A 15775-nucleotide genomic window follows, 5' to 3' on the forward strand; every position below is an offset into this window, starting at 1 on the left:
CTTAATTTCCTATTCATATGGGACAGTTATGCTTTTATAGTCTGTTATCCAAATAATACATCGTAAACATATTACAAGATCTAAACGATTACCCAAATGGTAAAATTAATCTTTGAATTATTTGGATGTTTATTTGAACGTTGTAAGCACATTAACACTTTTTTTTTTGGAAAATTTAAGCTATCATTCTCAGTTCTGTTGCTATTTACAAACAAATAAATTATACAATGTACTAATCAACTTGCAACGCCTTGCCCTATTTGAACTTTTTCGTGACCAATATGATAATTTGCTATTGAAAAACTATAGAGTAAAATGATGATTTTTTTTTTTAAATGAAAGAAATGCATACAACGGTTAACCTTAAATAACTATCATTCCGATGGATGTTGCTTAGACGGAAGACCAACTAAAAATGATGTCCGGAGAACTTCGAGATTTGGGGGTAATTGCTATTGTAAACAAATATATCAATCGCTGATTTCTTGCGAATAAAAGCTCAATCTAGCGAACAAACTATTCCAAATGACAGAGGAATCATTCATCTACACGAGTGCGTTGTAAGTTTTCTAGGCTGAGTTTTTATTCGCGAGAAATCGGTGTTTGCAAAAGCAATTACGCCCAAATCTCAAATCACTCCGGATGTTTCGTTTTCTCCAATAACAGGTACGACAACTGCCAACAGAGAGGCCTTCCTATCTACTTCAATTCAACGAGGAGACCTTTACCAGAGTACGTTAGCTTCAGTAGAGAACGTATCGTTGGCGATCAGCTGGAGTTGTTTCTTGGAAAACAGTTTGCAGTATTTAACGTCCTTACTGTTGATGTTACTTGCGTATCTTAGCTCATATCGTCCTTTTTGAGAAAAACAATTTTCTCATGATGTCCACGTACGGGCGAGGCTTGAATTAGTTCAACGTGTACTGTACGTGTAACGTGTACATGCAGACATTTGAAATGATCGTGCGTATTAGTACGTTCAGACTACAGAGTTATAACATGTTATAACGCTATCTTGATGGTGGTTTGTGTTGCAATTATTTGACAACCGTTATAACATGTTATAACTGCTCAGTCTGGACAGCGTTTATGCGCGCCAACAAGAGCAATTGTCTCGTTAAAGACTAATAGCTATCACTACCACTGGAAACACCGTACTGCTTTAAATTTTCTATGGCAGACGTTTACGGCCCACATTCAAATCAGTGCCAACATTTCAAAGGGGCGTAATTGCTTTTGTAAACATTGGCTTTAGCCGTCGATGTCTCGCAAGTAAATGCTCACCCCTCCAAATTAGCAATGCTAGCTGGTAGATGAAACATTCCTCTGCCTCTGTGGTGTCATTAACTTTCATGAGTAAGCATTTTTCCATGATAAATCGACGGCTAAATCCATTGTTTACAAATGTAATTACGCCCCTTTGAAATGTTGGTACTGAAATCAACAATTTTAAAGAAAAAACTCCAATCGTCACTCACGAAGTGTCAAACATAACAACAGCAGCAACTGAGAAGTTGTTCACAGTGGGACAGATATGCGTACATTTTTCAACTCGTCAGAGAAATCCGCAGCATAAGTGTCACAGAAGATTTTGTAATGGAAAAATTTCTTTTTATGCAAAATTTTGACAAACTTTCTATGGCATAGTTGTATAACGTCAGTTTTTCGAATCACAACCAAATTTTTCCGTGAAATTTTACGATAGCAGCACAACGTCTGTTTAATCTTTAACTGCAGTTTTCTCGTTTTTGTGTTTTGTAACATGAGACAGTTATGCTTCCACCGGTAGTATACAACACACAAAAACAAAATACTCAAAACACTACAGAAGAGATGTTTTCAGAGCCTTAACCATCGCCGATACTCTGCAAGGACGAATCAACAAGTGAACATTAATGTTCAACCTCGATCACTACGCAACAGTCTTATGCTGAGACTTCCACTTCTTCGAACTAATTATAGCTTAGGGAGCGCTATTTATGGCTTGCAGCGAGTGTTCAACCGAGTAGCGTCGATGTTCGATTTCCACTTGACCTGGAATACGCTTCGCCGAAGGTTCTCTGCCTTTTTTGCTGATCGAAGGTGCTTGACGCCCAACAGCTAAGTGTAAAATTTAAGACTTATACATTTTTAGTAACTTGACAATGCTTTCATAGTTATTTTCGTTTGTAACTGTAGTATATGTAGTCTGTATAATCTGTACTTTTTTTTTACAACACATCATTGGGACTATTTCTAGTCTGTTGATGCAAACATAACAAATAAACAAATAAATCAGCTGCTTTTGTAACAAATCAGTCATTCACAAGACTGTAAAATGTAGCCTTAAATAGGCAGTCTATAGAAAATAAATGTTTCTTTTAAATCTTTTTATGCTAAAACTGTTCATTGTTGACCTTTCTTAAATCCTCATGAAAACAGAATATTACCGCCCCGATAGCGTGCTCATTTTATCACAACGGATTAATTTCGATTACAAAGCGAACATTTTTAAAATCTTCTGTCATATTCAAAAGTTTGCTTTTAATATTTAGAACTTGGTATTATTAGTGATTATTTTCTTAAGGTAACCCAACTACTTCACTTTCCCCTACATACTGGGGGTTATTCCGAGAGTCGAAGTGACTTTTGTCACTAGTGAAGTGAGAAAAGTTACGTCGTGGGGACGTGCAAATCAAATGGAGAGTCACGTCACCACGACGTGACTTTTCTCACTTCACTAGTGACAGAACTCACTTCGACTCTCGGAATAACCCCCACTGTTGTTGACTGGAAGGTAAAATTCCCCAACCTACCTTTTTTTCTTCTTTTCATCTAGTTTGTCTTGCAAAGTATCAGGCCGCTTCCTTAGCACGGGTTCGCTAAAAGGGATGTCCATTTCCGACTTAATATTCTGACTGTAAAGAGTCATACAGGAAGAGCACCTGGAAACAGAAAATGTAAACTAGCTGTTTTGAGAATTACGCTAAACTTTCATACCTCCAGACAGATTTAAGTTTTTTAGAAACGTTAACTTCAGGATCCATACACGCAAAATGGAAATTCTTTAAGCAATAGTTACAACTAAGTACACACGGTCCTTTTTCGTTTTGCGTGGAACAACCGTCACACGATTTACATTCTTCGCAGTACCATCTATTGCCTCTTTTAACCAATGCCACCAAAGGTACAGTAGTATCGCCACCGTTAGCACACTTATTATGTAGTGACATACCACAACCACTACATGAACTTAAAGGTTCCGGTAAACCTGAAGGACCTTTCGCTTCCGTGCCGAGACATTCCACGCAAACTATATTGGTCGTTTTCTGTAAACAAGGAAACATTATATTTATTACTGATACAATTAGGGCCACGCAACTTGTCAAAGTATGTGTAATGACTATAAGTAATGATAAGTTGGGTATCATTTTGTAATTGTTCCTAATCTCGCTTACATAGAAATATTTGAGAGAAATTACTTCCATCCTGTGTTTTGATATTGCATTGATCCAAAATATCCACTAATTAAGAACAGATTATTTTAAACTAACCTTTGCTGGAGTTTCACATGACGATTTTTCCTTTTTCTTAGGTGAAGTAGATTTCCGTTTAGCCAAAGGTTTAACAACGCTTCCAAGTTTGTACAGCTTGGCTTCATGGAGCAAGCTGCCATCTCCCAAAGCAATTCGTATTGAATTTTTTATCACTAGGTTGAAATCAGTTCCGGAAGTTATGTCCAGATTGTTCGTTTGTTGAACATAGTTCTCTATTGACTTCAAACTCGATCCATCGCACTCTCCAAGGTCACGTACAGCTTTAACCACTAAACGCGACAAATCACTATCATTCGTAACAACAACCACCCGTCGTTGGGTGTTGGTCGGAGCCTTGTACGAATGCAAGCCTTTATTGTACACCTTTAGCACAGCTCCTGCTTCCACAGCTTCCTCGAGCTTCTCCGCGACAATATCTTCGTGAAATTTGTGATGGCTACCGATTGCTTGACAAATCCTTTGCACACTAGGCCGTTGCTTTTGGCAGCGGATACGCCTGATTGCTTCCAGGATCCACTCCTTCCAAACTTGTGGACTCACGTCTTCCAAGCTTTCGCGCATTTTGTTGAGGTATCTAAGAAACAAATACACTACAATTAATGATTGGCTTAGGAAAATAATTTGAATTTGTTTGATGAAATATGGAACATTTAAATTGTAGTCTAAGGGCTGTCGCCCACGTAGAGGGGGGAGGGGGTTGGCAAATGTCCACGGTCCATAATATACATAATATATATAATACATATATATATAATATATATATATATAATATGGCCACCCTAAGATAAAAAAATACGGATCTAATATTTTGCAATAAGGAACAAAACTACCAATGTTTTACGAAATTCTGAGAACCACTGTATCGTTTTGCTATGGAATGGCTGTTTGTATAAAATCGATACCCTGCATTGAAGAACAGAGTTGCGACCTATCGCATCACGATCGTCAAACAGCTGATGGTAGTTACGCTTGGTACATTCCTATCAATGTGCTTATCGAAGCACTCTCCATGACCATGAGTTGACGAAAGACAGAATATTGAAAAGCAACTAGTGAATGTCGTCAGCGGTGGTCATTCCCGACAATCACGACACTCATATGTGCTCGTTTTGAAGCAGTTGCTGCTTTGGTTGCTTATGTGAGAGTGTTGGTGAGTGAGCCCAACAGCTTCCGTTTAAATTATGCCAGCTTTGTTTGTAACTCACACAGTCGCGCCTACCGAGACTAACTTGGAATGCGTAGGCATTGTTTTCATTTTCTTCTGTCGTTTCGCTTTTTCTCATCATCGTACTGAAGTCTTCACTGTTTACGTTGTGCTTTTCATCATCAGTAAAGAGTGTTAGGTTTTGCCTTTGAGCAGCGACCATTATTGGTGATTGTTGTTTGCCATGGCTCTACCTCTCACTGCGTGACAAAACGTTCTGTCAGCGATAGTCGGTTGATGCGTTGACGAGTGTCGAGTGAGTGTCATGATATTTTGCATCACTATTGAAGACAATTTCAGATCTTGAAGATCATAATTCCTTAAACTCAAGTTTTAGAATTCAAGATCTAGGGACAACAAATTCTTCTGACTTTTTACAGTACACCATTAAACTGCTTGTTTTAAGAATAAAAAAAAAAACAACAAATTCGAAAAACATACGTGCATTGCAAAACAACTGGAATAAAAATCGATTGATTTTTAAATCTTCGGAGTATTGTGTCATAAACGTTGTAAAAGTTGCTTTAATTTCCATTTAAATTCATTTCGGCTAATCATCAGCAATATTTCAACAAACCAAGTAGGTCAAAGTGAAGGATTGTAAACCGAATATCCTTTAACTGGGATAGCCCTGAATCAACCAAGTTTTAAGTTGCGCTTATATGTCAATGTTTTGCGACATACTAAAATGTCACGAAAAACTTGCCATTGATGTATTCAAATGTATGTAACAACTAGTTTTATATAAGAAATGCATATCATTTAGCGAATGTCGTAAATTGTAATATTTTTAATTAACCGAACGATAAATATTTCTGTTTTTTTTTACCTTTTGTGGCAGATTTATACATGTTCGGCTTTTTATGGTAGGTTCATACATTTTCGTGCTTTTGTGTTTCGTCCTTTTTTCGTTCGGCCATCTGTTCGTATCATATCGACAACAAATCAAATCTTTGCGTTGTGGCAGATCCTCCCAAAGTGTCGCGAATATCAAGTCCCTACGCACCACCATCGAATTCAAGGCCGCATATGTTACTATTGAGATGGAAGATACCCTGGATAACCGAGACCAATCAAGGCTAGATGTACAGTCCTGTATGAAGATATCGGTCGCATTATCGGATTCGTTTGAACACGCAAAGGACTTCGACAAAGCGATGGGAAAGATGACTTCCTATTCAAAATTACGCTAGAAGATGTTATAAAACATGCGGGCTTAAACAGGCAGGGCACGATCTTCAATAAATCCAGTCAGTTAATTTGCTTCGCTAACGACGTAGACATTGTCGGAAGAACGTTCCAGGCGTTGGTGAGCAGTACACTAGGGTGAAACGTGAAGCAAAAGTCAATCGTAATTATAGCATGCAAATGGTCCATATAGACATATTTTTTAAAAATGTTTGTATTTACACCAAAAAATGTGATTTTTAAAAAAAGTATGCCATTTGTTTGAAACGGATAATGCAGGCTTAACATTTGATAACTTTTTTTTTTTTTTTTTTTTGTAGTGATCCAGTGGCAGCAACTTGCTAAAACTCTACACTGGACCCCTTTTATTGATAAATTTTGCTTCTATGAGCCTCTATTTTAAATCAACACACAGACGTTCCTAGGCTATGGTGCCCGTTTGGTCACTGTTGTTTTTGTGCTGATCCAAATAGTTTTGATAATATAATTGCGCATTCTTGTTTTTTTAAAAGGTTGATTTTCGTCCCAGTCTTGTCTTCTGTCGTCACTTATTTTGTCTTGTGTATTAACCCCCACTTGTCTTGTTTATTGTGTCAACTTGTGTCTATTGTCCTTCCCCATCTGTTACTCTGTCATGACTAATTTCATTGATATATAAAAATAGTAATATCAATTACAGGATAATATGGTTATTTCTCGATTACTTTTTCAAAGGGAAGCACCAGCTCCTGCAAACAATGCATCCGATCGTCGATCCGGCAGCTCGCACACGCCTACCAACACCACTACCAGGTAGAGGAAAATTTCCCTATCTGATGATAGTGCTAGCATGAGCCATCAGTTACGCCAAATCGACGACCAAACGCGCCGCCTACAAAAGCCGATACGCTCCCTTGAAAAAGTTATCGAGATTTCTACTAATTAATGAATTATAGACAATTACCTCTCATGATCCTTGGCTCCACTATGATTTTAACTTACTACTTTTTGATTATTTATCAAATACCTCTCCGAGTATATATAACTCCCCGATGCTTTGTTGGTTTCTGGTCTCATTTGGATTGGTCCTGAATTTGTTTGACATCCTGTTCGAAGTAATTCTTTGAGTTCCAGCTTGTACGTGTCTCACGTCATATGATTCGCCATTCATAAAGATAATGGGTTAAAAGGGAGTAAAACATACATAAAGGTAGATTAGTATTAGTTGTACTTGATCCAAACAATTGAAAGAAGCATAGATGACTTAGTAGAAAAATAAAACTAATAAATAACTAAAAGTGCAATGGATAAGTGTTAGTTCCGGGATCATTTTAGTGTTAGTAGTTATGTTAGTTTTGATCCGTATTCAGCCCTGCTGGCCCCTCCAGCACTATTTGCAGCAATTGTGATAAGATTATGCGACACTGCTACTACTACTACTATGTTAGATGTATGACTTGTCAATTTTCGCAACGCAATGTCTTTCAATAAATCACTCAATCATTTTGATGTCTGAAAATTTGCTCAAAAGGGTTTTGTTGACACATCATACCTTACCTAAAGCACAACAATCCTAATTCTTATTTCAAACCTATCAACATATTTAACACATCTTTCCTAAAATTTCACTTGTTCGTAAGCGCCTGGTTGAAGATATGACTTTCGCTATTGACATTGTCTGTAATTAACAAATACACTAAATAGGAAGATTTATTATACAACTTCATAGGCTAGTCGCCTCCCTAAGCGGACCCCCCGCGTCCTATCTCTTATGTTAATTAAATTTCTGAATTCTATAATTGAAGTTTATTTAATAAATAACTGAAATCTCTAATCTACCTACATAACCCATGCTTTTAAACTACAATTTAACGTGTTTCAAGTACTTCTGGCTTTTACATATCTTATCTTATATCTTTGTTCGTCCCAGATGACACCTTCAAGTGACTAAAATGCTTCACTTTGAAGTTAGTTTCCAAGCTAATTTTAAATTGTATATTGTATAGGGTAAATGTTCCAACTACGCTCTCACGCTTCCACTATGTGGCCCCACAAAAATACATATGGGTATGTCCCAATAGAAGCACACCACAGTGGAAATCCCGAGCCATAGTTCAAACACTTATCCCAAATCAAAATGAAGCACATATAAGATTAGTTACAATACCATGTACAAAAATGATGTTTAACATTGTTTTCTGAGTAATACTTCAATGAAAACAACAATGAAAGCTTGTCACGCAAATAGAAGGAGCACTGTTGGGCACTTTAAGAAATATTACAATAGTATAATTCCCTTGCAAACCCAAATGAATCTATCTGCGTAAAAATAAATAAAATAAGAGTGATTTGCGGCAAAACCCGCCAGTATCACACCCAACGTCAGTGCCTATACGTAAGCGTACTACGACGCGGCTCTCAATTAAAGGAGTAACAAGTGTGATACTATCACTGCTAGACTAGATCTTTGGTTCTCTCATGCAGTGGTTTATCAGAGAGGGGAAGCTTAGTAATCCCCATTGCCTGCCCATGACGCCATTCTATCGCGGCATGAGCCAGCAACGCCGACCATAAACCTACCGTCTCCAACACTCCACTAGCATGAAATTAAGCCCGCCCACCAACAGGAAGGTGCAAAAACTAGCCAAGGGGAGGGAAATTTTCAGTGGAAACAATGGTCTAACATAAATTTTAACATTTAATTTTTGTCGACAATAGAAATGATTGTTATAATGTTGTACCCTTCCGAAAACGGCAAAACTGCTACCTAGCTGTACAATGAATGTACATTATAAAATGTTGTTACAATGATTTTTATCGTATTTTTCATTTATTTTATTGTTAACATGATTCGATCATGAACAATAATGAACAACTCTATTACAATAAAAATTGTTGTTACATTAAAAATTTGTGTGTTTTCATTGTGGGTTACTTCACGAACAATAAAAATAAATCTGATTGAAGCATGTAGACTATGAGAGCGTCAGCAACACTGCCAATGTAATCAAGATAGGCGCTGCTCGTATGGCTCTGGCTTTGACAGTTCATTTGGCTCAAAACCAGCCAGTCCGCGTCCGCTTATTTTTTATCCTAGACCCTCTCTAAAGCTCTCTAAAGGTTAAGATGGTTCAATTCAGCGTTCAACTCACTTGAACTGCGAAATGAGCGTCCAGAAATCTGACCGATATCGGACTTGCTCTATTCGTTGCCAAGTCAATTGAACGCCTACGACCAGATCGGTTAGAGTTGAATTCAACTCACCTGCCTCATCTAAATCCCGCTTAATGCAGACCTTTTCCGTGCAGTCAATAATCATACAATATAATAATAAAAAATTCCACCACTTGAAGATGTCAGGAAGGAACTCTCAGGTGGAAGCATATTTCATGGGCGATTCTCTCCAGTAGAGTGCATTAACTTATCAACGACGCTCAACCACCAAGGAGACGTAACCTAGAGAGATCGAGTGCAGGGAAGTTGGCCTCCATTTCTCACAAGTTCCGGATCGAATCTCAATCCATAACCAGTAAAAAAAAGGACTCACCCGTAACAGACATACCCACCCCCCTTCCCTTCCCGGGGCAATGTTTTATTTTTTCGATTTATTTTTAAAGTCGATAAAGTATATCTTTCAAGCCAACACATACACTTTTAAGTACACTGTTGTTTTTTTAATCAATAAATTCGCCAACCAACAGTAAAATAACAATAATATATAATGTTATTGAAAAAAAATATATATGGGGAGATTACGAAAATTTCATTGTTAAGATACTTAACAACCCCCCTTTTTTATTGTAAATTTTCCATTTACCATGAACTTTACTGTTTAGTACAACATAAATCAAGGTAAATTTATTGTAGACGTAACAATATAAATCATTGTTAAGACAATAATTTTCGTCTTATTGTTACATTGTTTTTTAATGTATCTTTGTTGTTATTTTTTTTTCGGGCGATTCATGGACGTTGAGATTACGAGCCCGTGTGTTGATCACTCATCTTTCAACGCATGGTATAATAAAATGGTTAAAGATGTACAAGAGCTACCCTTAGCAACACGCATGTTCTATAACAGTTTATATAACAATTCTATAACTGAATTTGTTGTTAAGAAGTTTACTCAACATAATTATATGAATTGGTGTTACTTAGGACCTTAGGATGTCTTAACATAATTGATAAGTAGTACTAGATCTATTACATTTAACCATATTAATCGGATTTGTTACAATTTGTAGCTTTTTTCTGTATACCCTAAAGTGAAATCTTTTAAACAATGTATACTTCCTCCTTGTTCTGCCAAAAAAGTGTCAAGTACAAAATACAAACAGTAACTATTTTGCAAATATCTATTCAGAAAAAAAAAACAAATTATTTGCACGACATTCAAGCTATGATACTGAAACCATTTGGGAATGAGAGGGTTAACTGTGAATGTTATTGATTTAAGCTACACATAAGTTAAGTCCAATGGGCCTAAATAACAAACTGTAAACAATGATTTATGATGTAAATTTCTATACACGTAAGCCAACAATTTAATCGGATAGATGAAATCTTCCTCTACACGACGATAATGGTAGTTTCGATTCTCGATAATTTAGCGAAAACAGTCATTGTTTACGTTAACAATAATGATAATTGCATATGTATCAATTTCTTATTATTCTTTGTTAGATATTTATCGTACTAGGCTACAATCAATACTTTTCAACACTGAAAACCACCTGAAGAGAAGAGAAGATAACCACCTTCCAACAACAACAATACCATTGATACGAATGTCATTTATGAACAGCCCCTCTACATACGAATATTATTCATTATGAATTCACAGCCGAACGGACATGCCGACGGCAGCCATCTTGCACTAAAGAATTTTTTCTTCCTTTCTGCAATTTAACAACGATTTCTTCAAATTTCACTATGTACTCACCTATAGATTTCAGCAAACACGCACAAATGAAATCCAGTAGACAAAAATTAAACCGTTCAATCCATAGAAAACAGATTATCGGCCGCGGCTACTAATTTCCACTGTAACAGCCGACGGCAAAACTTTTCTGCTGGTCAAATGCAGGCACCTAGAGCACCAATTCCTTTACGTACTTCCTCCTTGTAATAACTTAGCAGCTAATTTTTAGCATGTACTGCTGATCTGTAACGAATTTCGATTTCCTCACGTTCACTACGATTTCACGTAACGATTTGCTGCAAATTAGTTTCCGATTTTTAACAGAATTGTTATTTTATTGATACACATCTCATCCACTGCGTACTTCTTTGACAAAATGGCTAATTTTTTCATTTGTGAACCGAAGCCCGCGCAGTGAGTGGGTTACCTTCGTTTCAGTGATGCCAAATGAAGTTAGTGAATCAACACGGTATTTCAAAACAATCCAAATTTGGAAAGAATCAACCCAGGTCGGTTACAAATGAACCTACCCAAAAATGAGTAAACTATGTTCGGATCGACAAGTTGACAAACGGAAAACATTGAGGTGAATCCGATCGACTTTGTTTATTTGTCAACTCGTCACTCCCAACATTGTTTACCCATTTTTGGGAAGGTTCAGTTTCGACCGATTTGGGTGGATTCTAAACAAATTTGGGGAGTTTTGAAACAGCGTGAAAACAATATTGCCCGCCTGCCATGCTGAATCTCGCCATTCTGACGCTAATAAAAAATCCAAAGGTCTTGTAGAGCTTTTTGACGTTCAATCAGCGCACACAACTGCATCATTTAAATCGAACGAGTGAACCCGCATAAACGCGAACCATAAATTTGGTAATGGTTATGGTAGTCAGTAAGGTCCACGAATGGTTTTGTAACATCGATCAACTTTATGTGGAATATATCGCGAATTGCTTGCCTGTAATTTACTGACTACCAATTCACGATATATTCCACGTAAAGTTGAGCGATAATACAAAACCATTAATGGACCTTACTGACTACCATGACCATTACCATTAATGCTCTCAAATCATAAGTAAAAACGTTCCTATATAGTTCTCTTTCTGAAAATGTATATAGAAAACAAGGATTTGGAATGGTAATGGTTCTTAACAACACATTATTTGTAAGGTCCAGTTCCAAACAACCATAATACATAAGAATGAAACTTTATCATTAAACGTTCATGTAAAGTTCCATAACCATTTCAGTTAAAGTTTAGTAGGGATTATAAACAATTTTTAACCATTTTAGGTAAGGTCAATTTATGGTTCGCGTTTATGCGGGAAGGCCCACATTAGATCCGGATCGGACGCGTTGCGGCAAAGTGACAGCTAAATCTATTGTCTAACTGTCAAATTTACGTCAACGCAACGCAAACGGATCTAATGTGGGTGGCCCTTTACCACAAACGTTTGTGCTCTTACTATAGGTAAAATTTGCTCCCGCTACCTCATTTCTGTTTCATTTTACCATCTAAAAACTATTCGTCGTATGTGCCAACCAGCCCAGTGGCAGGCGCGTAGGCAACATGTTATCAAATATATCATATTAACAATATGATCCATTCATACCTTTTCCAAACGTTGCAATATGGCGACCCACAAAATATCGCTTCACGCACCATCTAGCGTTGAAAAAGGTCAGCAAAAATCATTCAATTACAATCGAGGGGTGCGAATACAGCACTTATTACAAAAGTAAGAGTCAAATTATTTTCATTAATTACATTGTGTATATTACTTTAAAATTTGTCTGACATGTCACTGTGGTCATCAAATAAAATAAAATGCTGAAATACATTCATTTGAAATAGTAAACAAATTTTCATTTGGTTGACCCCTCGTGATGATAAAAAAAAATACATTGGTAGCCTTTTTGGCCACAGAGGTGCTCTCATCGCTAAAAATTCGGTTCGCCAGCTTAAGCGAAAGAGTGGATCATATTGTTAATATAATATATTTGATGTTATACAGTAACAGCGGGCCCAGCATAGCAAAATAAATGATTTGAGCCCGGGACATGCTGCCTACTTTCAAACGCTGCTGTTGGTATAGGCCTTGTCACTGGCCTGGTGCCAACTGACCAAAACATAGCTCAATTTTACATACGACACCTAACTTCTATGGGGTACGTTCAGACTTCAGAGTTATAACAACCGGTGAACACTCGTGTTTATTTCAGTTACCGTGTGGACGTAATTTGTGATTAGTCCCGGTCCCTTTCAAATTGTATCATTATTTATGTACGGTCCTTATATTTGAAATGACGTTTCACATTCATCTAGTGATGGCCGATTTTCATTCGAATAATTGATTAATCGATCAACGAACCGAAAAGTAAAATATTTGTAATCGGTTATATCATGCCGATATAAGCATTAACATATCCAGAGGATCATCACCGATCGTTTCAAACATGTGCTGCACTCTCATTGGTGGAAAAATGACAGCACAATGAACAAAAAAATAATCGATTAGTTGTTAATCGAGTAATTAAAAAATGGGACATCTCTGATTTTGGTGTGTTTGTTTTGATAAAAATGAGCGCAAAATTTCATCTCTATCGGGGGGGCAGCAAAACCACAAAATTACTTTGAATACGGGGGGTATTCATTGGATGAAAGGGACCGTGAAAGAGGACACTAAAATAGAAAGTTTTTCTTCCGACAGTTTCATCTTAGTATTCATCTTTGGTTATAACACGTTATAGCGCTATCTTGATGGTGGTTTCTGTGTTGCAATTATTTGACAACCGTTATAACATGTTATAACCACAAACGAAGTGACAGACGACTAATAGTACGTTCAGACTACAGAATTATAACATGTTATAGCGCTATCTTGATGGTGGTTTCTGTTAGAGTCGGTGTATAATGAGTCACGCCAAGAGTGAAGCCAAGTCTACCTATTGAACTGTCAAACCGGCTACCTATCGTGCAAAGTAAACAAGCATTACGATGCTATGAAAGGTCCACGAAAGGTATTGCAATTAAATATTAAATATAACCGAAGAAATGATCATATACACGCAGTGAGCATTACATTTGTCATGCGATACGTTTTGTAATGATCAGTAATGACAATTTCTACTATTTTTCCTTAAGATAATTCCACAAAATCACTGATATAATGATATACTACAGCCGTTATTTTTTTCCTCGCTAGAAGTCATTTGAAGTTGATGCAGAAGTCCTCTGTTGCCAAGTTAAAAGAAAGGGAATCTTTCGAAAACCGTGATGCGAGTTCAACTGTTTTTCTCTTGGCGTGACTCGTTATACACCGACTCTAGTTTCTGTGTTGCAATTATTTGACAACCGCTATAACATGTTATAACTCTCCAGTCTGGACAGCGTTTAACCAACAATCAATACGAAACTAACGATTTTAAATTGGCTCACCACTTTAGTAGCCTATTGGTCCCAAGCAAACGATTAACGTACCCTATTCTAGTTGAAATTCTATTACTACACTATGTTTGTTTTGATTCGCTATGAAAGTTTGACAGATAACATCAGGGGTGTGTGGATTAATGCAGAACATGCAGGGGTGAGTGAAATAGCTTGAGACTGCTTGGGACCGTTGTTCTGGTACTGAGTGAGCCAAAAATAATAATGATTTTCTTCGGGACCCAGTGGTCTTAGAGTTACCTCTATGGTTTAACTGGCGAAGAAATCAATTAAAATCACAAACGAAGTGACAGACGGCTAACTGGCGAAGAAATCCATTTAAATAATGTGGTTCACTGTAATAGAATTTTCTTGGAAGCTTGTGCCATTATCCACCAGATGGGTTAGTTTTTTTGTTTTGATTTGAACAAAGTTGATTTTGTGTACAATGATTCTTTGACAGTGTGCAAAGAGTGCGTATCATTTTGTCATTTTTTTATGCATTTCGGTTTTGAGTAGAGTGAAAGAGATAGAACCAAAACATTCTAGTACATTTGGTGAAAATGCTAGTTCAATCCAGTAGTAGTGTTGCCATGTGGTTCAATCCAGTAGTAGTGGTGTTGCCATGTGGTACACTGAAAAATTGAAATAGCAGGTTAGTCACCAAAGTTTTCGAGCCGCTCCGTCTGTCACTTCGTTTGTGAGTGTTACCATGTGGTACAATCCAGTAGTAGTGGTGTTGCCATGTGGTACACTGAAAAATTGAAATAGCAGGTTAGTCACCAAAGTTTTCGAGCCGCTCCGTCTGTCACTTCTTTTGTGTTATAACCACAAACGAAGTGACAGACGGAGCGGCTCGAAAACTTTGGTGACTAACCTGCTATTGCAATTTTTCAGTGTACCACATGGCAACACCACTACTACTGGATTGTACCACATGGCAACACTACTACCAACAATCAATACGAAACTAACGATTTTAAATTGGCTCACCACTTTAGTAGCCTATTGGTCCCAAGCAAAACGATTAACGTACCCTATTTTAGTTGAAATTCTATTACTACACTATGTTTGTTTTGATTCGCTATGAAAGTTTGACAGATAACATCAGGGGTGTGTGGATTCATGCAGAACATGCAGGGGTGAGTGAAATAGCTTGGGACTGCTTGGGACCGTTGTTCTGGTACTGAGTGAGCCAAAAATAATAATGATTTTCTTCGGGACCCAGTGGTCTTAGAGTTACCTCTATGCTACTACTAGATTGAACTAGCATTTTAACCGAATGTACTAGAATGTTTTGGTTCTATCTCTTTCACTCTACTCAAAACTGAAATGCATAAAAAAATGACAAAATGATACGCACTCTTTGCACACTGTCAAAGAATCATTGTACACAAAATCAACTTTGTTCAAATCAAAACAAAAAAACTAACCCATCTGGTGGATGATGGCACAAGCTTCCAAGAAAATTCTATTACAGCTAACCACATTATTTTAATGGATTTCTTCGCCAGTAA

The 15775-nt window shown here is 37.1% G+C and overlaps 1 protein-coding gene across 5 annotated transcripts in view; it reads right to left on the minus strand.

Annotated features, from left to right (window-relative positions):
- LOC135707875 (histone acetyltransferase KAT6B-like) overlaps positions 1-11232 on the minus strand; it is a 70879-nt gene extending 59647 nt beyond the window's left edge. For 3 of the 5 annotated variants that reach the window (XM_065229781.1, XM_065229779.1, XM_065229778.1), the window contains exons 1-4: positions 10850-11232; positions 3534-4110; positions 2980-3308; positions 2796-2924 (exon numbers count right to left, since the gene is read on the minus strand). In XM_065229781.1, coding sequence (XP_065085853.1) covers positions 2796-2924; positions 2980-3308; positions 3534-4097 — 1022 coding nt within the window. In that variant the 5' untranslated portion in view covers positions 4098-4110; positions 10850-11232. The remainder of the gene's footprint in view (positions 1-2795; positions 2925-2979; positions 3309-3533; positions 4111-10849) is intronic. The other 2 variants (XM_065229777.1, XM_065229780.1) reach the window with 2 other exon arrangements.
- Between the last annotated feature and the right edge of the window lie 4543 nt (positions 11233-15775).

This window comes from Ochlerotatus camptorhynchus, unplaced genomic scaffold, assembly GCF_037179485.1.
Source record: "Ochlerotatus camptorhynchus isolate MF236.1 unplaced genomic scaffold, CSIRO-AGI_Acam_v1.1 ptg000322l, whole genome shotgun sequence".
Lineage (NCBI taxonomy): Eukaryota > Metazoa > Arthropoda > Insecta > Diptera > Culicidae > Ochlerotatus > Ochlerotatus camptorhynchus.